The 24,259-nt window shown below is 40.8% G+C and overlaps 1 protein-coding gene across 6 annotated transcripts in view; it reads right to left on the bottom strand.

Annotated features, from left to right (window-relative positions):
* Positions 1 to 1,011: 1,011 nt before the first annotated feature.
* The window catches only part of FMN1 (formin 1), a 435,508-nt gene continuing 412,260 nt past the window's right edge, over positions 1,012 to 24,259 (bottom strand). For all 6 annotated transcript variants that reach the window (XM_040492211.1, XM_040492210.1, XM_040492209.1 and 3 more), the window contains 2 exons: positions 12,243 to 12,327; positions 1,012 to 9,814 (listed from right to left, as the gene is read on the bottom strand). In XM_040492211.1, the coding sequence (XP_040348145.1) occupies positions 9,770 to 9,814; positions 12,243 to 12,327 (130 nt within the window). In that variant the 3' untranslated portion in view covers positions 1,012 to 9,769. The remainder of the gene's footprint in view (positions 9,815 to 12,242; positions 12,328 to 24,259) is intronic.

Below are 24,259 nucleotides of genomic sequence, written 5' to 3'. Positions count from 1 at the left end.
GGGAATGCTCAAAAAATTTTCCATATAAATTAATGGTAATTGTTTCTTTGTGTTATGCCATTTTGGCCTATGAAAAGTTCCATACACTCTATGGTCACATAGCAGAGGGAGACCTGTATTTTGAAGAAAACAGTTTAACGTGATGAAAGAGTTAAGCAGTGGGAATGGCTTTGGTCTTGGAGTCAAGAGATCTGGAGTTTCATCTTAATGTGTTCACTAAAACGAAATGTGACTTTCAGCAGATCCCTTGAACTTCAGTTTTTACTCTGTGAAATGGAGATTTCATCCAATGTCTGAAGATTTTTGCAGCTCCAGGACTCTATGATTTACATTTCCTGGTGATGAAATGTCTCCCCAAGATAATAACTATGTCTGTTCATTAAATGTATCGGTATAATTTGGGGAATATTTCAGCAAACTTCTAGAACTTAAGAGTGTGTGGTATTCAGGAACACTGAATAAATCAATCAGTTAAAACCACACAATCACATGTTTATTTAAATGGACGAGTACTCTGCTGCAAGTCTTAGTTTCTCCTTCACAAATATTTGCATGTGTCATACCATTGCTTGAAAAGAATTCGTACCTTGTGCTTAGTGCTAGAACACAATACAGTTATATTTCTGTTCTGTTTCTCTAGTATAATCGTTTACCAACCCACAACCTGAAGTCACCAATACTTGTGGTTCTGCCTATATGCTCCCAGCTGGGGCAGTTCATCTTCAGGAAGTATTGCTTTTGGGTCAGCCTCGCTGAGCCAATGCCTGGCTGGGTTTGTCTGTTTGGTGTTAGCCTTGAATGCCTAGCTAGATTGCCCACTGTTGGTGGGGTGGATAGAGGAGGAAGAAGGAAACATGATGGACTTACCAAGACCCAGTTCTTGCAGCTCAGTAATACTGTACTTGAGCAGTAATGAGCGTCAGAGAGGACTGGCATTCACCACGTGAGAGTACTGTTGGGAGATTGTCCTGAAACGTCTCCTGAAAATAAATTTGCACAACACACCCAACAGACATGAAACCAAGATTTATTAAAATATCCTCATCATATTTACATTTGGAAGCCATGAATGCAGTTCTCTGCAAATTCCAAAAAATAGAGTTCTATCTCTTAAAACAAATTAACAGAGGTATCAACAGATTAGGATAAATATAATCTATCACAGAGATAGGATTCTTTGAATAGACAATCTACATGTTCTAACCTATATATATTATGTACAAAAATACACTTGAGATGGTGACCAAATAGTGTCAAGGAGGAAAATATATATATAGAGAGAGACACACACATAAGTTTTCATTATGTACAAATCAATATTGGTTCCTTCATCCTTTCTTTTTAAAAATAAATACTTCATTTGGTTGCAAATGACATTTACAAATCCAACTAATGAGCATTTCTCAGCTTTGACAAAATTAAATATGCAAACAAATTAGAAATACATATTTTTAAAAATTTAAAGGGGAAAAGATACCTGAATTGAATTAGCTTATTACGTTAAAAAATATCCAAGAGCATGTAATGTAAGGTTTCATGTCTTTAAAGTGCCGTCTCATTTCTCAAACTGTCTTCATTATTGTTTAAAATCCTTTAAGGTTGTTATCTATAGATTGATCTAATATTTAATTAAACAGAAAAGCCAAGATATTTCCAGGTCAAAAGATTGACTGCTTAGCACATGCTTATACTTTCTTTTTAAGCACTTTCAACAGTGTAACAGTTACCGTTGATCTGAAAATACCACACATTGTCAACATCCTGATCCAGATTCGTGTAGCTGTTTGGATCATGAGTGGTAGTAAGAATGGGGTGGCAATAGAAAGCCTATGATTCAAACTGTTTGCACAGAATTAAGTCAATTTGTCCAGCAGCACAGAAAAGTTACTTCGGATTCAAAAATTTGGTTTTATGCCTCATAGATGGTGACCTGGGCAGATTTATAATTTATCAAAGAATGGTCCCTAATTAGACGGTTTTAAAGTACAATCTGAGAAACTGAAAAGGACTAGAACCTTCCCCTCAACCTTCCTAAAATAAAGTCAAATAAACGAAAAAGAAATGTATTTTCCATCTCTTTTATGGATTTTCCCCTCTTTGCCTAAGTGATGAGGTGATGCTGACATTAACAAGAGGCAGCCACAGCGCTGTGTCTCACTTGGTGACAGCAAAGCACCCTGTCCAAAGGGCTGGGGAGCAGCGCATTGGGTTTGAGGGGACGGAGGGGGTAAAAATGCTGGGTCCTGCAGAAACTGAAAAGGTAAAGGCAGGGAAAAAGCTGTGGGATTTGGAGGGGGGGGGCGGGCCGGAGCACAAGTATCGAGGTGAGGAAAGTCAAACGAAGCTAAGTGCCAAAATGACTTTTGGACAGGCGTAGAGAAAACAGGAAGACCTGTGCACAGCCAGCCTCATCAGAATGATTCTGAAATGTAAGAGTCATCTCAGCAAGCATAGGCCACTTTCACTACAGTACCTGCTTTTCCAGCACACTGTCAGCCACTGACGAGTATAAGATATTGAGCGCTCTCATTTGCCTCATACAGATTCCTGGAGCTTCCCCTGAAAGGCTGCCAATGACACAAGCAAGGCAAAAATCACCAGCCCCCTCACAATGCATTGTATCAGCAAAACATTGCCTCTTGGCCCTGTTCAAACATTCCTTCCTCCCATCTCCTGCTCTTCTCCCACAACCCATCGCTTGCAATGTCCCAGGGCCATAGGAGACACAACCTCATACATCAAATGCATGTTAGGAAGCAGCATCTGGGGTCCAGGGTGTCACTAAGAAAATTAAGCCCTAAAGGACTTGAAATAACCTCCATTTGTTAGGCCTGATTCCTATTAGGAAGCTGACTGATTTCACTTAGGTTCTGGGCATGCAGCTTGATGCTGATTTTCCTGGCCAAAGCACGATCCCCTAAATCAAAGTCCAGGGCACCCTGCTTCCCACGCTAGTCTAAATGAAAAATCAACGAGAGGAAAAAACTATGGTGAATCAGTGACATGTTTTCTCTCAAAAATTATTCAATTTCTAATTTTAAAAGTTTCTGCCTTTTTAGGAGTATCTTAGATTGCTTCTTTAAAGGGGAGTTCTTTTTTCTTAATGCCTATATTTGCTGAAGATTGTACCTTTTGCTAACAGTATTTTTTGTGCCTTGAGAAACTGAAGAATTACAGAATTGAAAAATTAATGATTTCGTATAAACCTATCCTTTTGGTGCTAGACCCCAAAATCCCATGTGTCACTCCGGACAAATAGGAGAATTGCACCACCTTCCCCCTCATTCACAGATTTGTTTCCAAAGGAAATGGATGTCTTTGGAGGATTACGCAGAGTGCGGTCTCAGTGGGGCTGAAATCGCCTTTTTTACGCCTTGTTGGTCAGATATGAAAAGTAAGATTACAGTTGGGGACAAGTTGCCAAGAAGAAAGGGAAAAACAATGAGCTGTTTATAGTTCACTCAAACCCATCTAAAATGTAATGATTTTGAATCTCCTTCCAGCCTCTAATTGGGAAGAGTAGTACAATTTTCAAATGCTCTTTACCCATTTTTATGCATTGCCTAGAAACCTGGAATTCAAAATCCATCCCAAGAGTTAGTTACCAGAGAGTTGTCTGTTCCTGAACACATTTATTGTCCATGCCATACGGAGGTAGAGAGCAATTTCCCTGGATACTCAGATGTCTGTGGGACTAGCCTTTCATTTTGGAAAGCTGACCCAGATGAATAAACAAAAACACACTTGTTTCACGAGACAAGAATAGAAGTAAGCTCTGGAAGAGATCTTATGCTTATACTCAGTATAAGCATAAGATAACATATTGGCGGCTCTCACTATGTGTGGGGAGGAATATTCATTCTCTCGTATGACATCCTTACAGTTTCAAAGACAGAGTAGAGTCCCCCTTGGTATCTGCACAGGTAGAATTTAGGGAAATGCTCAGCCTACAAAATAGCCTAAATATGTTAGAAGCTTGTTTACTCCATGGAGAAGAATGCCAAATTCTTTGGAGGTGAATTTCTGGCTGGAAATTATGGGCTCATTTGCATTTTGCTAGCCCAATGCTATCAAATTTCACACAAAGCATAAAAAAAAACTAGCTCACAGAATTTGGATTAGCTTTTAGAAAAAGAGGCAGACAGGTGCTTGAGAGAAGATTTAAAAAAAAAACACAGAAAATTTTATGAGCATAGATGGAATGCAGAAGGATAAATTAATGGCATTAGCTACAACTTTCCTATTTTAAAAAAATGAGATTAAGTCTGTCTTCCCCAGATCATAGAATGGAAATGATGTTTATGAACAAGTACTTCATAGATGTAATATGCAATGACGTTCAGAGTTCATCCGAGCTCTAGACTGAAGTGAACCATTAGAGGAGACGATGACAAGGAAAAGGTTTTTTGTGTTACTGGTTATCACCAGGCTGGTTGAGAGAGGGGCTGGAGTAGAGGGGAAAAGAACCTGATAAGCTCTACTTGAGGACAGCTGGCCTGCTGAATGAGGCTTGATTTGCTCCCTTAATGTCTCTATTGGTAGAAGCTGCATGGGGGCTTTGAGCGACAGAGTTAGCTAGCTGCCATTTTAATATCTTCACGTTTCCAATTAAGTTGTCAACTACACAAATTTCCCAAATGCTAGGTTTATATCACAGTGTTGATTAAGAGTCTTGGCACAAATAAGGCTACTGAACTGGCTTCACGCTTGCATGTTAAAATGCTCTTGAATTCACTACTTCCCAGCAAAGAGTCGATTTGGGAAGGTTTGGTAGATTGCCCACTCCTTGGGAAGGAAAATAAAGAATTGTGAAACTAACATTCAGTGCCTCTAATAAGGTGTCAACAACCGACGGGTGTGCAGCAATGCCACAAAATGGGCCTCTCGGTCACATACAGCTGTGAGTAACAGAGCCTAGTTATGCCTGGATTCAATTGCTGATGGGGTTGTTAATACTGTTAGGCAAGTCTGCAGCAGCCAGCTATGCTGAGGCCAGTTTCTGAAGGTGCTTTTCTTTAAGTGACTTTTGCACCAACAACAGAGAAGTTTCCAAGTGGCTAGATTTCTCTATAGGTAGAAAATGTAAATATACCCAACAAGTAACGAGCACTTTGGAAAGGCTAAAAATGATTCAGAGTTTTCAAATATTAAATACTATCAGTTTGGCTGCAAGACTTCTCTTGTGTTGCAGACTTCTTCATGATGACAAAGTAGCTGACATGAATGAGAGTTCATTTCTTTATTCAGTTTGCTTTCTTCAGCTGAATTGTTCCTAAAGGTAGGATATCTAATATATGAAATGTGGTTTTGACGACCTTCCAGATGCTCCACACATTTATCAACTGCTCTAAAAAGAACCCAGACTAAGGGTGTTGTAATGGTCTGGCTACTTCTTCCATTGGATCACACTACTTCTCCTTGTATGTGGCTTTTAAAAAACTATTCAGGGCAATCCTACACTCTTTTGAATCCACACTCTAAAAATTGCCTGGTTGAGGCAAAAGTCTCAAGCAGGCCACAGACAGCTCTTACTCTGTCCACACTCATCAGCTCTCACAGCTGTTCCAAGTTTTTGTGCTCAGGAATTCCACAACACTGGAATTTACAGTATGTCCATTTTGTGTGTGTTTTAGAAACTAATAAACTAATTTGTGGATTACCAAATCTGCTGATGCTTTTTCTTTCCTTTCCAGCTTTCAGTCATTTTTTTGTTTTCTGATTAGAACAGGCAGAATCAACGAAAATTATGCACAAATCTAAACTGCTTTATAAAATGATAATATTTGATATTTGGATTTTTTTTGGGGGGGGAAGCTATATATTTTGGACTTCTTTCCTCTGCTCAACACAGAAAGCCCCACGTTGGTTTTATCTTTGTTTGAGGGAGGGAAGAGTACTACAAAATAAGCCGATTTAAGATGTTGGGGAATGAAGAATTTTCCCTGTTAACATTACAGTCTGGTTACTGGGAAAGCTCACAGGTCTGCACTGCTAATTCCCCTTGATATTCAGATTAGATGCTGTCTGTCATGCTGCTGCATGCAATGCTGTGTGCAATGATCTGTGTCCATGACATCAGGCAAAGGAAAAGCAAAAACGAAAGTGACAAAATACAATATTCATGAAAGCAATAATTAAAATGAAAAGGCCCCCATTGCATACAGTATAATCTATGGAGAGATGTACAATCCCAGGCCAACAGGCAAATATTTACCAAAAATAACACGTCTCTCCTGCTACGTCCAATCATGGTCCTTGCAAGAACCATAGCAATGACTTCCATATCTTGTGGAAGGTTTCCAATACCACCACAGAGTTATATTCCTTCCTTCAGTTTTTCCAGTTTCTTCACCAGCAGCATATAAGCTTTTCATTTAGGAAATGCCTTTCCTTATGGTTCTTAGGAAAAAAAAAAGAGGTGCCAAAGGGGGCCTCAGTACTTGTGCTTATTGGGGGACAGGCAGGGGTCCAAGTCTAGCACCCAATCTGGCAATTGGTTCCTTGACCATGCTGCCAGTTTGTTTTGGCTAGTACACCTTTCCACCACCGAGTTTCCTTATTCTACTTCCCAGATTTCAGAAATACTTTTTTTCATTATTCCTAAGTACTTGCAGCGGGCATTTGAAGAGACACCATAGGTGTCAACTCAAGGATTCAAAAGGCAGCAGGTCCATCATCATCATAATCATCTATTTCTGCTTGGCTACACTTTTCCCTTTCCGTGCCCCTCCCCACCCCAATTGTTAAGCTGCCTCTTGTGTTAAAAGCCATACAGCACATCCCCTTCTAACCTGATCTTTGACACCTCACAGGCCTGATGCCTTTTACCTGACATGTTTATACCATGCTTTAGTGTAATATATGATATACTTGTATGCTAGATGAGGATTGCAGGTTACTCATGCAAGAAACCAAGCTGTGATCCAACCAACTATGCTCTCAGATGTAATGACTCTTGGCTAGGAAGAGATGATGTTGCTCATAAGTCAAGGTTTGTCAGAATCTGACTACTAAAGTTGGGTATGAGTATCTGTTTAAACATAGAGTAGCAACACTGGCCACTCTCCCTCTAGTTTGGGGAAGGCTGTGCTTAGAAAAGCCACTTACACCCGCATGCCTAAAATGCTCAAGCTGCGTAAGCGGTGCACTAACCACTTTCTCTCCATGAAAAGTTGCATTTAACATCATCTCAGTTGCATTTTAGGGGGATTATTTCAAGGGGCTCCAGGTTGTTTTAGATGGCCCAACTTGAACAAGCTCTTGCAAACCTTTACTGAGCATCAACTTACGTTAGAAACAAAGGCTGTGCCAACACCACAGTACATGTGTGAACTTGGGAGGCGGCACCCAGATACAAAATGCAGGATTGAAAATGGGTGAGAATAATGGAGATTCTGACCTAGTGTCTTGATACAATAACTTACTATATTTGAGTAGTGTGACAGAATCACCAGGTTTCCCCAACAGAGCAGGCAAAGTACAATCTTTAGAAATAGGTATTTTACTGCCAATTCGACTCTGTCCATGTGGATTGAATCCAACTTGGGCTGCATTTGTGTATCACATTAAATGTTTCCACTCCTCCTTCTTCAGCATTGGTTCCCTGAGAGCATGTTCTTACAGGGTTGTGTGGCCACAAACAGTCCTGTTTACTGTCAGTGATTTTCTTGTGAGCATCTTCCTTAGAGACCTGAAGTGGCCCACAGTGACTCCATTGAAAGTCCCTGCTGCTCTCGTTCATCAACTCTATGGGGACCCATGAGGATCTAGACGTGATCTCACTGAACTCAAAGTTGATCCCCAAGGCAAGGACAAAACAGGCACTTTTCTTTTGCACGATAATACTAGAAGGAATGTCACAGGGCACAGGATGACTGTAAGTGGAATTTGTTTTAAATCGATGAATTCCTTAGATTTTCTTCAGCGTTAAGTGAAAATGAACAGAAACAACTTAAGAAAGCAGCATGAAAAGTTTCTTGCTCATAAGCAACTCCTTTTAGTAATGGAAGTTCTTTACCAGCCTTTTGGTTTTGCTGGTCTCATCTCTTATTTTGAATTGGAAAAACAAAAACAAACGAAAAACCCCAACAGTGCTCCCATTTTCCTTTCTTTTGAATTATTAGAGAAGGTGGTTAGCACCTGAACAAATATGGCTTCTGTGATTTGATTTGATCCTGACTGCGTTATATTAGGATACAGTGCTGATTCAATTAGCTGATTATATTAGGGGGTCCCTGAGGGGGCTGATGATTGGCAGGCAGTCCTGGGTGGACACTCAGGCACCTAGCAAGTTGAGAGGTTCTGGGAAGAGCCTGGGTTAAGGGGCAAGGCTACAGATGGCAGCCCGATCAGGAAGGGTTTTAAGGTTCTCACCCCCCTCTAGACTGTCCTCCACCAACTGAAGGAGAAGGCTTAGACCTCTTTCCCTTCAAGGCCCAAAATGGATAGTCTTTGATATTATTCTCAATTCACGTCCAGTCCTTTCTCTTCTCCTCTCACAAGATAGATTCAAAGAGAGGTGGCATAAGGAAAAAAGCAGCAGGGGAGAGATCCAAGATCATTTCCCTTATGACTCAAGGGGTAGTGGTCTTACGGGCTCCCAGGGTCAGAAAGAGCTGCCTGTGTGTGATATTACACTCAAAGCTTAGTATTAATGTAATCATCTTCTTTTCATTTTGATGTAAAGAACTTTTTTTATGCTCTTAATTTTTTTGACATCAAAGACTCTTGCTACAGCCTAGGTCACAGGCCTGTTGGTTGAGGTCATGGTGAAAGACTGAAAGTAGCATTTGCTCTCCTGTCTGGAAACTGCCTCCTGAGGTTGGTGGGAGAGGTACAGCCACATGCACACAGTCCCAGAACACGATGCAGAGCTGAGCTCAATGTCACCGTGGCCTTATCCACTCACTCACGAACAGTCTGAAATGTCAAATCTGCTGTTACTGGATCGCTTGCCCAAGCAGGTACTTTGACCTCCAAGCCTGTGCTGGCTTGGTTATCCCTGTTTTTTCCAGAAGTTAGGGTGCAGAATTTCTGCTGGGCAAGGAAACCACAGCAAGCTTCTAGAAAGACAAAAGAATGGGTCTTGCTTAATAGCTGATGTCAACTCCTTGTATCATAATTTCTTTTCCACCCATGTATAATTCCATCTTCTATCCTTTCAATTATATGAATAACAACAACAACCACAACAACAACAACAACAAACAAATAACCATTTCTCTCTTCTGGAAAATACATAGTCTTGGACCTCTTAAATATAGTTTTGGTAAGCTCCACATTTTTGGTGAGAAAGGTGCTTCAGGATCTTCCTGGAACAGGATGAAAATTAAGATCAATTGTCAAAGCAGCAGTATGCAAGGATCAAGGCTTAAGTTCTTGCACGGCAATTGTCATAAAAGATCCTTTTCTTCTGTCACAAGTTTGTATATATCAAGCTTCGGTTAGAAAGCTTGAAATCACCGCTTTTAAAGATACTTGGAAAATCTTGGTATTTCTTCTGGTCCTGTAATGGAGTGACTCTGGACCTCTAGAGAGAGAATAATCAATATTCCTGCAATGGTCCTGTAAACAGTTTCTCATTGTTCCTGTGGCCTAGCAGGGGACTTCCTTAAAAAGGCACGGGGTGCTCACTGCAATGACCTCAGAAAGAGATGAGCAAAACAAACATTTGGTGACGTATCTTTCAAGAACTTCCTGCAGCACCGGTGTTGCAAAGGACCATGAAAGAAAATACATCGCGTTGCCATCATTTTCATATGTCTCTGTATTAGTTGGTGGTCACACTGGCTTCCTTCTGACGCAGTCTTTCCTTCTGTTTTTTGAGGGGGAAAAATGAGTTTATTATCATTCTTTTTTCTAAATTTTTATCTTTCTCAGATTTTGGTAAATTTCTCAAAGCGTTGGTCTAAAATGATGAACAGTGTTGTACTCAATGCCCGAGAAATGCGAGTCATTCTATCCCTCTTTCCAGAAATCCTCAGTTACCTACTCCTCCCACCCTATTACTGTTACTTTCCAAAAACAAACAATGAATAACCAGCTAATCAATCAATTATATCCACCTAAAATACTGACCTTTCACCATGCTAGGCTGTGCTGTTCTCTTCCTCTGTGACAAAGGTCCTAATGTTGCAGTGTCACTCAAAGACTCCTCCTACCCCAGTGGTCAGTCTATTCATGGAAATAGGGAATGCCTACGAAATCGTTTCGGAAGAGGCTAGATATGAAACAAATCACCATTTCCAAGTTGAAACCATCTGCACACGGTCAACTTGGCAATACTAAACAAAGGCCGTGTAGAAGGGAAGATGAGCAGATTTAATCCACACAGCAGGGAGGAAGCTCCTATTTGCCATGGATGTTCTTCTCTGCTCCCCCAGAGCTTCCTTCCCAGGGACAGCCTTCTAAAGAAGGACATCAAAGTGCACTGGCAAGATATGAATACAAATAAGAAACCACACAACAGAACATGGGCCCTCACTGTTTCTAGGACTTCAGAGGAGTAAAATACTAAGCATAGTGAGAATGGGTCTGTCTGCTCTTCAGGTGGGCAAATAAAAGGCTAAAAAAAAAGAAATGGAAGAGGTGTACTGTTTTGCACAGAGAGGCCTCTTGGGAGCAGATCCTCATCTGCTTGTAATCTATGAGATGCGACGCACTGAATTACTAAACTGGCCTACATGTAAACTTACGCTGGTGATTTCTAAACACCCATCCTGCGTTTTGATCTCAACTTTGACCTATGAAGTTGAATAAGGAATCAGTTTGCAAGCTCTTGCCTAATTTCCACCCAAATAAACAACAACAAAAGACAAGTTGAAGATCACAACTGGGAGCTAACTCACAGTGGAGGTCACCTATTAAAAAAATTTCCACACTAAACCCACTGACAGGGCTGAATCCATTCTGTGCCTCTAGAAATAAGGTTTGGCTGTAAAAGTCAAGACACAGGCCCAAACAAGAGGGCTGGTGAAAGGGGTAGAGGCTGACCAAGGAGGAAGACAAAAATCAGGGTTGAGCTCACTGCCACCAAAAATCATACAAGTGCAGGTAATGAATACGTTGTCAAATGGGCACAGAGGATGTGCCCATTGGGGGGGAGCTATGTGCTCTGACTGAGGCTTTCCCTGATAGAGTCCGATGACTCTGACTTCCCCACTTCTCACCCAACATTCATTTAGCTCCTGATAGGGTTGTTATGAGAGATACCACAATTAATCAACGTAAAAAATCTTGCTTTAATAAAATGAAATTTCACTTAGATGGCCAAAAAATTTTAAGTAGCTGGCAAATGGTACAAGTACCTGAAAAGGATAAAAATGAGTAGCTGTGGGACACCAGGAGACAGAGAAGGTAGGGTCTGAAAATCAAACTGAGGAGAGTGTTCTCTTCAAGAGAGCACACTCATTGCTGTTCTCCAGGGCAGGGCCAACTAATGCTGCCAAAATTGGTAATGACAAGAAAAACAGCTAACATTTTTAAGCTCTTATTATCAGGCACTTTGTACATCTCTCAGTTTCCTCAAGATAACCCTAAAGCAAAAGAAGTATTATTTCTCTCTTTTTACCAAAAAGAAAGAAGCAAAGTGATTTCACTCAGGTTTTATAACTAGTAAGTGGCTAAGCTGGGATTTGAACCCTAACACCTTGAGTTCCTAACCATTTAGCTATTCTGACTAGTGTTTCTAACGTATAGGTAGAGCTACACTGTGAACCTTCCCGAATGGGACTATGGAGGACAATTTCCCCTCACAGACTAGACTCCAAGTTTCGAGGCCAGGGAGGATGTCAGGCACCAAGACTCTGTGCCAGGTTTTTGTTATCCATTTGGGAAGTGACCCTAGGTAGGCTGTATCTTTTTGCATCTCGCTTTTCCCAGTTATCTAAAGAGCATAATCTCTACCCCTTTCTTAAATGCCTCAACATTTTGGGACAAAGGCGCTTTGAGATAAGGGGGATGTCGGCATGGGGTGTGGAAGGGTGTAAAATGGCAAGTGACTAAATTTGCTCCACCAGGAAACCATCTTTGTTGAGTCTGCTGGGAGAACACAAGAAACTGTGTTTTGCTCCTCGCTCCCTGCTCCCCTATATTCCTTCTTACCTAAACTAATCTGCGATGGGGACTGAGAATCTGGATACTGCTCATTCCTCTGAGTTTTGTCCTTTAAATTCAGACACATTCCTGGATACACCTCAGTTATAATGAAAAATCTTGAGGTTAGGCTGAAAAATGCATCTCACCAGACTAGCTGTGGGATTGATTTTCTTCGTCTCCACTTTCTTCTCTGACGTCAACTTGCTGACGGATTCCTGAGCCATTTTCAATCTGAAATCAAAACAGGGAGGGGGGAGGGAGGAGGAGGTGAAGAGAGGAGGAGGAGAAAGAAAAAAAAAAAGGAAGAGGCCAGGTTAAACAGGAATCCAAATGCTTTTGAATTTTAACCAACTGGCAGTTTGGAAATACAAGGAATAGTTTCTCGGTGCCTTTGATTATCAAATTCAAACACTAATTAGGTGTGAAGGCATGTTTTCTACGTTATTAAAACTGACTTTCCTTCACTGGCTGAGAGGCTCACATAGATGACTTCAGAAAATCTGTTTCTGTGACCAATGCAGGAGCGTCTTCTGATCTGGGGAATACTAGATGCATACACTTTACTCTGATAGACACTTACGTGGGCTCTCTGGCTTGTGATCCAGTCAGCAGATAATAGACAACTTTGAAAACTCAAGTTTGAGGAAACATATGAAAACTACAAATATTAAAATATACCAATTCATATCAAGAAAGTGAAAAGACAACCCACAAGATGGAAGAAAATATTTGTAAATCATATATCTGATAAGGGACCTATATTCAGAATACACACACACACACACACACACACACACACGGAGAACTCCAATAACTCCAATAAAAAGGCAAACTGCCCAATGAAAAAATAGGCCAAAGATGACATACGAAGGCTACCAAGCCGATGAAAACATGCTCAATATCATTAGTCATCAGGGCAATGCTAATCAAAACCATGAGATATTTGCATATCCCTTAGGATGGTGAGAATTAAAAAGAAAGTAGCAAATGTCAGTATGGATGCGGAGAAATTGGAGCCCTCAGACATGGCTGAAGGGACTGCAAAATGGTGCAGCCACTTTGTCAGTTTCTCAATATGGTAAGCATAGTTACCAAAGGACCAAGCAATTCCATGGCTGGGTATATAAATATGTATGTATATCCAAGACAAGGAAAATATATGTTCATACCAAAATTTTCATATAAATGTTTATAGCAATGTTATCCATAATGGCCAGGGGTAGAAACAACCGAAACAGACAAACAAAATGCAGTACGTTCACACAGTGGAGTACTGCTGGGCCGTGAAAAAGAGTGAAGTGCTGATACATGCTACAGCACGGATGAACCTCAACAATCCACAAAGCACACGATTCCACTTATAGGAAATGTCCAGAGTAGGCAAATCTACAGAGAAAGAAAGCAGATGAGCAAGTAGGGGTCAGCATGGGGGACAGTGGGGATGACTGCTAATGGGTTAAGGGGTTTCTCTTAGAATTAGGTAGTTGTGATGGATGCACATACTGGTGAAGATACTAAAAACTACTGACTTGCACACTTTAACAAGGGTGGACTTCATAGTATATGAATTATGTCATCAAATTTGCACACCCAGCAGTCAGATAATATCAACTCTTACTGAGGCTGTGGGGAGAAGGGAACCTCTGCACAGTGCATTTAGGGAGGAGTGGAGATTAGTATAGCTGGCTCTGGCAATACCAGGTTTAACTGAGAACATGCACTCCATACGAGTCATCAATTCCTCTTCTAGGGAGATAACCAAATGAAACCTTCGTATACAGACACAGGGCTTTCTCTGGAGCAATATATGCAATAATGACAAACCGGAAACAACCTAGTGATTATGTTCATTAGAATAACAGATAGATGATAATAGCAAGTAATACTAGCTAACATTTATTGGATGCTTGCTCGGTACCACATACTACTCTACCTGCTTTATTTGAATTAAACCATTTAATTCTCACCCAGCCTTGTGAGGTCGATATTTTCACTATTCCTATTTTACAGGTCCTGACCCCCATGCAATGCTGCTTATATACTATACTCACTTAATGGAGTATGGTACAACTGTGAAAAGAAATAAACCAGATTTACAACACAACTGTGAAAAGAAATAAACCAGATTTACAAAATCAACAATTACAGATATCCAAAACATGATATTGAGAGAGTGAAGAATTCTGCACAGTGATACAGCGAAGAGGCAATCTAGCATGATGGTCAAGGGCTCGGGCTCCAGACCGTGATGGTGGGACTAATTCTTGGCCCCACCATTAATCAGCTGTGTGACCCTGGGCAAGTAACCTCTCTGTGCACCTTCATTTTCTTTCTTTTTTTTTTTTTTAAATTTTTTTTTCAACGTTTATTTATTTTTGGGACAGAGAGAGACAGAGCATGAACGGGGGAGGGGCAGAGAGAGAGGGAGACACAGAATCGGAAACAGGCTCCAGGCTCTGAGCCATCAGCCCAGAGCCCGACGCGGGGCTCGAACTCCCGGACCGCAAGATCGTGACCTGGCTGAAGTCGGACGCTTAACCGACTGCACCACCCAGGCGCCCATGTGAACCTTCATTTTCTAAAAGGAGGATAACAACAACAGTGCTGCTGCCAAGAGTCACTGAAAGGATGGAGACTCTCTCTTGTGCAGCTCCAGGCACAGCATAATCACTCACTATAGGTTTCCTACTGTTGTTACCAAGCATGCAGTCTGCTACACTGTGCACATATGTAAACAGTACCCGCAAAACCATATTGTTCATAGATGCCTGCGTGTGTGTATAAACATACATACAAACATCTGCCTGTATGTATACAGAGAGTGGAAAGCCACTCACTGGTTTCATGATAGAGTTTATCACTAGTAACATGGAAGACGAGAATGGCATTGGGAGGTAACATGTCAAATAAAATTTCACTTTTATCTGTAATGCTTCATTTTTTTAATTACAAAATATTGAATATGTGGCAAAATGCTAATAGCTACTTCCACGCGGTGGGAATATGGGTGTGTTGTATTGTCTTTTGTATGTTTATTTTCAACATTTTTTCAAAAATATTTTTTAAAGATTAAGTAAAGATCCAGCAACCCAAACATTAAAAAAATTGAATGTGCTTTTTCTTTAGGGCCTCTGATAAAAATCTTTTGCTCAATATTACTCACATACTTGCTTAATATCAAAGAAATAGTTGAGTGCCTTACTTCTTTACTTAGCTAATTTTACACAATTTACTTAAAACACATGGTTGGTAATCCAATCTCTCTGCCCACATGCACAAGTTAGCTACGATGAATTCGACATGCTGACCTGAGCATCAGAAAAGAAATAAAAATGAGACAAAGATGAGTAGTGATTTATATAGCCTAAGAAATACATCTTCAGAGCTGCCCAGGAATGGGCGCTTCTCAACGCTGACATAGGTCTGAGTGTATACGTCACACCACGCACTAAACATTTGTGTTTGCAGCAGTAACTAAGACTGTACCCGCACAAGAGGAGAATGCGCTGAAAGGATCAAATCCAGGTCAGACTGCATTGGAGACTCCGACTAGTAGGGCATTTGCAAACCAAGATGATGGTGCTGTAATGAGGTCCCAGTTTGCAGAATCTTCTCTTCTTGGCTTCTCTCCAGAAAGATTTGCTTTCAAAAAGCACACCCATCAGTGACTGTTTCAATGAAATGGTTTGGAGTTACTATTTCCCTCCATGCCCCCTACCTTCTAGGGAGCTTTTGGGGGTCATCTTTTGCTTTAGTAGTTCATTTTCCCATTGAGAATTCTGGTCTCTTGCTTCAAAGTTGGGCTTCTATCATGCTCCTGCTCAGCAATGCCCTTACCCAACGCCCAGATCCCTTGGAGCCTCTCTCCATGTTCTCTGGATGTCAGGGCAATGGTAGCGGTTGGGGGTGTGGAGGCAGGAAGGAGAGGAGCCAACCTAAGGTTCTTTCCCCACTGCAAACCTTTTACTACTGCTCAGTGGCTGCTCTGTAGACTACAGGCAGTCACATACACCCTGGACTTCCCAGGACAACTCTGATCTCAGTGATTCTACCCTGCTCTTCTCCAAACATTCGCCTTCCATTTTATCATCTCCTTTTCAAAGGGTATTCTTGAAAGTCACAAAGGATTGGGAGAAGACACAGCTGGTGCAAGGAGCTTCAGCATCAGTTAGACTTGATTCCAATTCTAACTCTGGCAGTTATTAGAAGACTTAGAGCAAGTTAATCGACTTTTCTAAATTTCAGTTTCAGTTTCTTTATCTATAAAATTGAGATTAAAATCAACGACATCTTGGGGCACCTGGGTGGCTCAGTCGGTTAAGCGTCTGACTTCGGCTCAGGTCATGATCTCACGGTCCGTGAGTTCGAGCCCCGCGTCGGGCTCTGTGCTGACAGCTCAGAGCCTGGAGCCTGTTTCAGATTCTGTGTCTCCCTCTCTCTGACCCTCCCCCGTTCACGCTCTGTCTCTCTCTGTCTCAAAAATAAATAAACGTTAAAAAAAATTTAAAAAAATCAACCACATCTTATTGTGAAGATTAAATGAATATATGCAAAACAGTATACCAGGTATAGAGCAAATGGTCAATAAAGGATAGCCATTATGGAATCTCCCATCATAGAGGTAAAGAAACTTCTTAAGAATGCATGACAACAATTTCTGACTACACGTGAAGTAGGTGGTGTTATTCACAAAATATTATCTCACAGGAATATCATTAAGATGTGTCCTGAAAGCAAACCAAAGAATTCACTCTAATTTTTCAGATCTGAACACAGATTCCAAAAGTCCTATCTAGAAGCTCAACTTTGGTGTAGGTATGGCAAAAATTTCTCAACCAAATAAAATAAGAGAAGCTACAGGCGTACCTTGGAGATACTGCAGGTTTTGTTCAACACCACTGTAATAAGCGAATGTTGCAATAAAGAGAGTCACATGAATTTTTTGGCTTCACAATGAAAATTAAAGTTATGTTTACAGTATACGTCAGTCTATTGAGTGATAACATTACCTCTAAAAAAGGTACATACCTTAATTAAATAATACTTTATTGCTAAAACATGCTAACCATCTGAGCTTTCAGTGAGCTGTAATCTTTTTGCTGGCGGAGGGTCTTGCTTCAAGGCTGATGGCCACTGACTGACCAAGGTGGTAATTGCTGAAGGTTGGGGTGGCTGTGGCAATTTTTTTTTAAATAAGACAACAATGAAGTCTGCTACATCAACTGACTCTTCTTTTCATGGATGGCTTCTCTGTAGCATGCAGTGCTGTTTGATAGCATTTTACCCACAGTAGAACTTCTTCCAAAGTTGAATCAAATCCTCTCGAGCCTTGCTGTCATTTTATCAACTAAGGTTACATAATTTTCTAAATCCTTAGTTGTCATTTCAACAATCTTCACATGATTTTTTTCAAAAGTAGATTCCATCTCAAAAAACACTTTCTTTGCTCATCCGCAAGAAGCAACTCCTCATGTATTAAAACTCTATCATGAGATTGCAGCCATTCAGTCACATCTTCAGGCTCCACTTTGAGTTCTGGTTCTCTTGCTATTTCCACCAAATTTTCAGCAGCTTCCTCCACTGAAGTCTTGAATCCTCAAAGTCATCCATGAGGGCAGGAATCAACTTCTTCCAAACTCCTGTTCATGTTGATATTTTGACTTCTTTCCATGAATCATGAATGTTCTTAATGACATCTAGATAATGAATCCCTTCCAGAAAGTTTTCAGTATACGTTCTCCAGATCCCTCAGCTATCTATGACAGCTAAAGACTTATAACATATATTTCTTAAATAATAAAACTTGGAAGTTGAAATGACTCCTTCATCCATGGGCTGCAGAATGGATGTTGTGTTAGCAGGTATGAAAACAACATTCATCTCAGTGTAAAACTCCATCAGAGCTCGAGTGACCGTGTGAAGTGTCAATGAACAGTCATATTTTGAAAGGAATCTTTTTTTCTAAGCAGTACGTCTCAACGGCAGGCTTAAAATATTCAGCAAACCATTTTGTTAAAAGATGTGCTATCATCCAGGCTTTGTTGTTCCATTTATAGAGCACAGATAGAGCAGATATGGCACAGTTCTTAAGGGTCCTAGGATGTTCAGAATGGTAAGTGAACATCGCCTTCAACTTAGAGTCACCAACTGCATAAGCCCCCAACAAGAGAGTCAGTTTCTGCTTTGAAGCCAGGTACTGACTTTTCTTCTCAAGCTATGAAAGTTCTAGATGGCATCTTTTTTTCCAACAGAAGATTGTTGTCTACATTCAAAACTTGTGGTTTAGCATAGCCACCTTCATTAATGATCTCAGCTAGCTCTTCTAGATAACTTGCTATAGCTTCCACATCAGCCCTTGCTGCTTCACCTCATACTTTTAAGTTATGGAGATGATTTCTTCCCAGAAATCTCACGAACCAATCTTTGCTAGCTTCAAACTTTTCTCCTGCAGATTCTGCACCTCTTTCAGCCTTTATAGAATTGAAGAGAGTTAGGGTCTTGGTCTGGATTAGGCTCTGACTTAAGGAATGCCGTGACTGGTTTGGCCTTCTGTCTAGACCACTCGGACTTTCTCATAGGAAACTGACAAAGAATCAGGGTTTTAGAAATCACGTGGGAAGAGACTGCAAAGCAGAGGTCTTGCAGTGTGATCAACTTCAGAGGGTTTAAATAAACTGAGATTCAGTTTTCATCAGCCACAGGAGGTTTAAGTAACTTTGAATTCAGTTGCTAACATTCTTAAATGCAGAGACTTCACATAAGAAGTCAGCGTTCTGACCTCTCTTACACAACTGGAAGGCACAGCAACAGAGTGGCATGTCTGCACCTCAGCCTCTCAGTGTGGCGCTTCCTGTCACTTGCTGGCGTATGGCAGTCCTGAGGTGGTCAGGCGGTGCCATCTACCAGCTTGTCCACACAGATGACTTTCTTACACTCAGTGCCCTTCACTCATTGTTGCTGCTCACCTGAAATCTCTAAGCTTCAACGTTTTGGTTGGGAGACTTGCTGGAAGGCTAGTGTGACAAGTCAGGGAGTCAAGGGATGAGATCCCAGACTACTGAACTAGCCTTCTAATTGATCTTCCTCCCCCACTCCATCCTACTGATGAGTGCAGTCTCAATTGGTAATGTATAACTCAGAGAATGTCACTTCCCTTCTTGAAACCTTTTAGTGACTCTCAATCAACTATAGCCAGGGTTAGCAAAGGTTTTCTGCAATGGCCAGAGAGTAAATATTTTAATTTTTTTTTGTAGGACAAGTTATTTTTCTTTAATATTGGAATAATAGCTATATCCCAGACAATTCCAATATAGATCATTTAGGCTAGATAAACTACATATTTAAGATATATAAAATCAAGTTGTTGATTTTAAGGGTATGTTGTCTTTTTAAAAACATTTTTTTATTGTTTATTTTTGAGAGAGAGAGAGAGAGAGAGAGAGAGAGAGACAGAGCATGAGTGGGGGAGGGGTAGAGAGAGAGGGAAATACCAAATCTGAACCAGGCTCCAGGTTCTGGGCTATCAACACAGAGCCCAACGTGGGGCTCGAACCCACAAACCGCAAGAGCATGGCTTGAGCCGAAGTTGGACACTTAACCGACTGAGCCACCCAGGCACGCTGAGGTACGTTATCTTAAAAGTATAGTCCATCCAAGGGCACCTGGGTGGCTCAGTTGGTTGGGTATCTGGTTTCAGCTCAGGTCATGATCTAATGGTGAGTTCGAGCCCTGTGTTGGGGTCTGTATTGACCACTCAGAGCCTGGCACCTGCTTCAGATTGTGTCTCCTTCTCTCTCTGTCCCTCCCCAGCTCATGCTCTGTCTCTCTCTCTCAAAAATAAACATTAGAAAAAAAAATTTTTAAAGTATAGTCTATTCCATTTTAAGGCTGATCTATAAAGTGGAAAAGAATGCAGAGTGTTAGATCCTTTTACAACAGCTGAAAGATAATCAAAAGATCAGTGCCTCAGATTGTGAAAGGGAATTTATATTGAGTTTCTATAATTTTTTCTGGGTATTTTCATTTTTTTAAGTTTATTTAATTATTTTGAGAGAGAGAGAAAAAGAGAGAGAGAGCAGGGCAGGGAGAGAGAGAGAGAGAGAGAGAGAGAGAGAGATTGAGAGAGAGAGAATCCCAAGCTGTCAGCACAGAGCCTAGCATGGGGCTCAGTCCCATGAATCACGAGATCATGAACTGGGCCGAAACCAGCCAGGCGCTCCTAAGTATTCTCGTTTTTTATTTTAGTTCACACATGACGTTACATTAATTTCATGTGTACAACACAGTGCTTCAACATCTCTATACATTATACTATGCTCTCCCCAAGTACAGCTACTATCTGTCACCATACGATGCTATCACATAGCACTGACTATATTCCTTATGTTGTGCCTTTTATTCCAGTGACTTATTCACTTCATAACTGGAAGCCTGTATCTCCCACTCCCGTTTACTCACTTTGCCCATCTTCCCATTCCCTCTCCGCTTTTTGCCATATGATTTCTGCGACTGTTCAACTCTGCTGTTGTAGTGTGAAAGGAACCATTAAAACAATACATGAACAAACAGCAGTGCAAATGCTGTGTTCTAACAACCTTTATTTATAAAAACTTGTAGTGGGCCAAATTTGGCCCATGGGCCATAGCTATGTTTGCTGAATGCTGAACTACAGTATAGGATTCAAATTCTCCATTATGGCAATCAAGGGTCGCTCTGTTCTAAACTTAGTTTACTTGTCCATCTTACATTTTCAGACATGGATCTGGTCTTATATTGTCCTTGGACAAATCACTTAACCCTCTGAGCCTCAATTTCCTCATCTGTAAAAGCAGGAATAATACCACACTTAACACCACTGCTGTGAACAGTGTAGAACGCATTGTATATGATTACTTATCAAATACCCTTTCCTTCCCCCTCACTCCCTGTCCCAGCTAATCCATTCACTGCTCTTTGCATCATGGCTTTTCTCGCCTCGCAGGTTGCTCTTACTGTTCCCTCGATGACTTTCTTACTCATTTCCATAAGTTCAAATTCTTCCCATTCCTCTGCTCTCAGCTTAAGTGCCAAAGTCATGAAAGCTTCCTTCACCTCTCCTAGCCAGAAGTAATTACTCTTTTCCCAAGTGAAAGAGCACTTTGCGCCTCTCTTCAGGCACTTAAGGACTTTTCATTTTAGGACTGTATAGGTGTCTGATTTCTCTTAAACCACAGGAACCACTTGAGGACAATGATAATGCCTTGTGCATTTCTGGGTCTCCTCCCTATTCCTACATCAAGCGGTCTCCCATGCACAAGGGAGCTGTTAGCAAATACCTAAGTGGCAAATGAATGATTTGCATTGGTAGTTCCCCCCTCCCACTTTAATCAAGTCTAAATGTTTAGTGAATACCCAGAGTTGTAGAATAATTAGCTTTTCCATTTATCCCTGGGGTGGGGAGTAAAAACATTTAAAAATCTAGTTCTAGTTACTGATTAGCTGACTGAGTCCTGAATAAGCAAAAAGAAAGGGCATTAAAGCCACCCAAATGTGCTAAATATTTATACATGTCAACTTATGTACACATTCCAGGATTCCTACAAGTATCCACACGACATTGCCCAAAAGAAGACTGAGGCTCAGTGAGGTTAATGCAGCTTTTCCTGAGTCTGGAATTTGCTCCTCTCACCTAGGATGTAAGAACTTTTCTGCTTTAGTTAAAGAGCTAACTCCTAGCCACTTACATGCTCAGTCTCCCCCGTGGCTCCATTGTGCATGGACTTGTTTTTGGTTCTGGCCTAGATGTTGGTTCTATTTTTGTTTCTGGTCTAAATATTTACTCTAGAAAATCACACATAGTTAGTTGCTCATGATTTCTCATAGGCAAATAACTAGACTTGATTTCAAAGTTCTACAGCATCCCCTCCACCCCTGAAAATCTGAAATATAGGGGAAAAAACAGACAAATAAGTTAGAGAACAAAAATGACTATTCTCAGTTCATAAATGCCTCAGTAAAACTATTAAAATCCCTACCTTTTCTTCTTCCTCATTATAATGAATCTCTAAAGAGTTATTGAGGGCCCTGGTAAATTTCAAATGCTGCCAAAGTCTACTGAAGAAAGGTGCAAATATGAGATGAGGCCAGGAGACATGTTTTCTGACATTCCTGCTTAGTCCTTACTTTATAGAAGTGATCCGCAACCTTGGTTTCATATTAGAACTATCTGGGGAGGAAAGTCTGCTTCTGCTTAGAATGTAGAAAAGTGTAACAATATTTTTGCCATCCTTGGATGGATAACCTACAAAGTCATACTTTTGTCTTGAACCCTTTGGAGATCTAGGGGTGTTGTGAACTGCAATACAAAGAATGGCATGCCTTTCTATTCATAGGCTTGGGTTCCCCACTATTACAAACTCATTTTCTGGAAGAGCTTAAAACTGGGTATACCTGGAGCGCCTGGGTGGCTCAGTCGGTTAAGCATCCGACTTCGGCTCAGGTCATGATCTCACAGTCCGTGAGTTCGAGCCCCGTGTCGGGCTCTGTGCTGACACCTCAGAGCCTGGAGCCTGCTTCAGATTCTGTGTCTCCCTCTCTCTCTGCCCCTCCCCTGCTCATGCTCTGTCTCTGTCTGTCGCAAAAATAAATAAAAACATTAAAAAAATTAAAAAAAAAACTGGGTATACCTTTGGGTCTTCTACAGGCTGATTTATATACCCACAGCTAAACCAAACCAAGTCAGAACCCGCTGACTTCAGGAGACTGAAGGACAATGTCTTTATTCTTTTGACAACCAGGATTTCGTTGGTTCATCGTATGTATACAAAACAGAACACACCGAAATCATCATGAAGTTTACAATACCAGAAGTGCCTTCATTTATGACCATAGGAATTGAACACACCAACCAATCAAGAGCTAAGTGAGGTATCGAGGAGGTGGGGTAGAGTGTTCAGGCTGTTATACACTGATTGTCATTATGGGAAAACCAATACTTTAGAGCAGTGTGTTCAAACTGTCCTCCAAAGAGCCTTAGTATTCAGCAAAGGTGCCTCAGGGAGAGGAGGAAGAGTTAGGGGATCCTCCAGATCCCAACATCTGCAAACCCTGCTTCAGCTAGAAAAGCTTTATCTGTTTTATTTATGTATGTTTTCTTCTGAACAGAAAGAGATCCATTAAAAAAAATTGGAAAACCCCTGTGTATGGACTTCAAGAGACCCCATTGAAGCCTCTGAGGGAAAGAGAAAAAAAAATAAACAGCCTTCCTCTCTGGGAGAATGAGAACCAACACAAGTCTTCTTCCTAAAGAACTGTCCAGGAATATCTTGGAGCTGGATAACTGATTAAGAGGACAAAGCCTTTTAAAAGGATGATACATGGGACACCTGAGTGGCTTGTTGGTTAAGCATCTGACTTCAGTTCAGACCATGATTTCATGGTTCACAAGTTCAAGCCCTGCATCGGGCTCTGTGCTGATACCTCAGAGCCTGGAGCCTGTTTTGAATTCTGTATCTCCCTCTCTCTCTGCCCCTCCCCACCTCCTTCTCTCTCTTTCTCTCTCTCTCAATCTCTCTCTCTCTCTCTCTCTCAAATAAACATTTAAAAAAAATTTAAAGGATGATTTTTCTGATAGCCACTGCCACCGGTTTCCAGGTTTGGGGCTCTGATAAAATAGCAAATCTTTATTTTTTTTTTTTAATTTTTTTTTTCGTAAATCTTTAAAAATCAAAACATGGCCAGTTTACCACTCACCTCTGCTTGCTACTTTTCAGATATGTTCTAAGGTTGTGAGATCAACAGTATCTGGCAAAGACTCACAGGTAAGAACTGTGGAGAAAGATCCAGGTGGGCTAAAATGTGGGAAAAATAAGAGCCCACTGGAGTACCCACTGACTTCTCATAAAGGCAAGAGTTACCTCACATTTCATCATGGTTCTTTTTTTTTTTTTTTTTTTTTTTATGGTCTTGCTTGGAATTTTGCTTGATCTTCCTGATTTCAGTTCTATTCTACTCTCCAATTTCTACTTGCTTTCTTTGCTTTTAATAAACCCAGAACAAAAATGAAATGGATCCATCTGATTCCATCCTACCTAACATTCCTCTAAGCTTACTTCTGTGACTGTAATTAATGTTTTTTGTTTTGTTCTGTTTTGGTCAACTGCTCTTTCCCTTTTCCTTTCTTTTT

Source organism: Herpailurus yagouaroundi, unplaced genomic scaffold (genome assembly GCF_014898765.1).
Source record: "Herpailurus yagouaroundi ecotype Mexico unplaced genomic scaffold, PumYag 184, whole genome shotgun sequence".
Classification (NCBI taxonomy): Eukaryota; Metazoa; Chordata; class Mammalia; order Carnivora; family Felidae; genus Herpailurus; species Herpailurus yagouaroundi.
Note: the sequence above shows the minus strand (reverse complement) of the source record. Positions and strands in the feature narration are given on the sequence as shown.